Raw genomic sequence first — 2073 nt, 5'->3', positions numbered from 1 at the left:
TCCAGTGGCTCACGCCTGTTGTCCCAGCACTTTGGGAGGCTGAAGGGGGGCGGATCACCTGAGGTCAGGAGTTCAAGACCAACCTGGCCCACATGGCGAAACCCCTTCTCTACTAAAACTACAAAAAAATCAGCAGGGCGTGGTGGCACACACCTGTAATCCCAGCTGCTCGGGAAACTGAGGCAGGAGAATCGCTTGAACCCGGGAGGCGGAGGTTGCAGTGAGCCGAGATTGTGCCACTGCACTCCAGCCTGGGCGACAAGAGCAAAACTCCGTCTCAAAAAAACCCCCCAAAACACAAAACACACACCTGAAAAACCAAACCCCCCAAAAAATGAGGATGGTGGTTAGGCATGAGAAGTAATGGAGACGTCATATCATGTTCAAAGCTTACAGCAGTTTTCTCGTTGTGTTTTAGATTCATGCTCAGAGACGCAAAAGCCTCCCCAAGCAAAGCCACCCAAATTCACTTTAAATTCCAGCCTGGCTCTCCTGTTGATGCTGCCTCTTCTCCTCCTGTCTTTATGGAGATTATGGAGGTAAGGACGACTCCTGCCAACCACCTTACACGCATTGCCGGAAGGTTCTGCTTCCAGAACATCTGTGGAATGGGAAGATCAATCACCTGATAAGGTCATGTCCCTGAGCCTCAGTTTCCACCAATGCCCACTTTTCTGATGGTGCATAACAAGAAATGTGGGAGGAGCTCCATACTACAGGTGCAGAGAGACGTGGAACAGTCATTGAGAAATATTCTTTTTGTTTTTTTTCTTTGAGACGGACTCTCACTCTGTCCCCCAGTCTGGAGTGCAGTGGTGACATCTCGGCTCACTGCAACCTCCCTCTCCCGGGTTCAAGTGATTCTCCTGCCTCAGCCTCCTGAGTAGCTGGGATGACAGGCATGGGCCACCACGCCCAGCTAATTTTATATTTTTGCTAGAGACAGGGTTTCACCATGTTGGGCAGGCTGGTCTCGAACTCCCAACCTCAAGTCATCCACCTGCCTCAGATTCTCAAAGTGCAGGGATTACAGGTGTGAGCCACCACGCCTGGCCCCTTTTTCCCTTCCTCCCTCCCTCCCTTCCTTCCTTCCTTCCTTTCTTTTTTCTTCTTTGCACAGAGTCTCCCTCTGTCGCCCAGGCTGGAGTGCAGTGGCTCAATCCCGACTCACTGCAACCTCAGCCTCCCGGGTTCAAGCGATCCTCCTGCCTCAGCCTCCCGAGTCGCTGGGATTACAGGCACCCATCACCATGCCCGGCTAACTTTGTATTTTAGTAGAGACGGGGTTTCACCATGTTGGTCAGGCTGGTCTCGAACTCCTGAGCTCGAGTGATCTGCCTGCCTCGGCCTCCCAAAGTGCTAGGGTGACAGGTGTGAGCCACCTCGCCCAGGCCTGGTAGGATCTATTTGAGGACCCAGAGGTGGGGTCTCTGGGGAGGAGGAGGAGGAAGAGGAGGAAGAGGAGGAAGAGGAGGGGTCACATGTGTTGTGTTCTCGTGGAAGGCCCCCTCTGCCTGGGTACTGGTCTCTGAGGGGCAGCCACAGGTGTCCTTGGCCTCTCCCTGGGGTCCCTGCCAGTGCTGCTTGGGGGCTGCAGTGCAGGTGACCACGCTCTCCTTCTCTGTTTCAGACTGAAGAAATGTCTCATGCCCAGCGTGCCAGACCCGAAATGCACCTTCCCTGGCCTCTTTGAGAAGCACGAAGGGAACTTCCAGGTACCCACCCTCTCCCCATGCCTTCCCTTCTCTGCACCAAGCAGGTGCATCGGGCCACGCACATATATCTCCCTCTGACCGTTTCGGAGAATGACATTTAGGGCTGGGCGTGGTGGCTCGCGCCTGACATCCCAGCACTTTGGGAGGCCGAGGTAGGTGGATCATCTGAGGTCAGGAGTTCAAGACCAGCGTGGGCAGATGGTGAAACCCTGCTCTTTAAAAAAACAAAAAAAGAAAAGAAAATAACATTTAGGTTGCTACTGCATAGAAAGACTGACTATTCCATAGGTAGAGAAAGAAAGAGAGAGAGAGAGGAAGGAAGGAAGGAAGGAAGGAAGGAAGGAAGGAAGGAAGGAAG

The 2073-nt window shown here is 53.3% G+C and overlaps 1 protein-coding gene across 1 annotated transcript in view; it reads left to right on the top strand.

Moving 5' to 3' along the window:
• Window positions 1–418: 418 nt before the first annotated feature.
• Window positions 419–2073, top strand: part of CRLF2 (cytokine receptor like factor 2) — a gene marked incomplete at its 5' end in the record, with an annotated part of 4108 nt that continues 2453 nt past the window's right edge. The window contains 2 exons of the mRNA XM_032273270.1: window positions 419–539; window positions 1631–1715. Coding sequence (XP_032129161.1) covers window positions 419–539; window positions 1631–1715 — 206 coding nt within the window. The remainder of the gene's footprint in view (window positions 540–1630; window positions 1716–2073) is intronic.

This window comes from Sapajus apella, unplaced genomic scaffold, assembly GCF_009761245.1.
Source record: "Sapajus apella isolate SASKATOON/1434 unplaced genomic scaffold, GSC_monkey_1.0 scaffold2549, whole genome shotgun sequence".
Taxonomy (NCBI): domain Eukaryota; kingdom Metazoa; phylum Chordata; class Mammalia; order Primates; family Cebidae; genus Sapajus; species Sapajus apella.
Note: the sequence above shows the minus strand (reverse complement) of the source record. Positions and strands in the feature narration are given on the sequence as shown.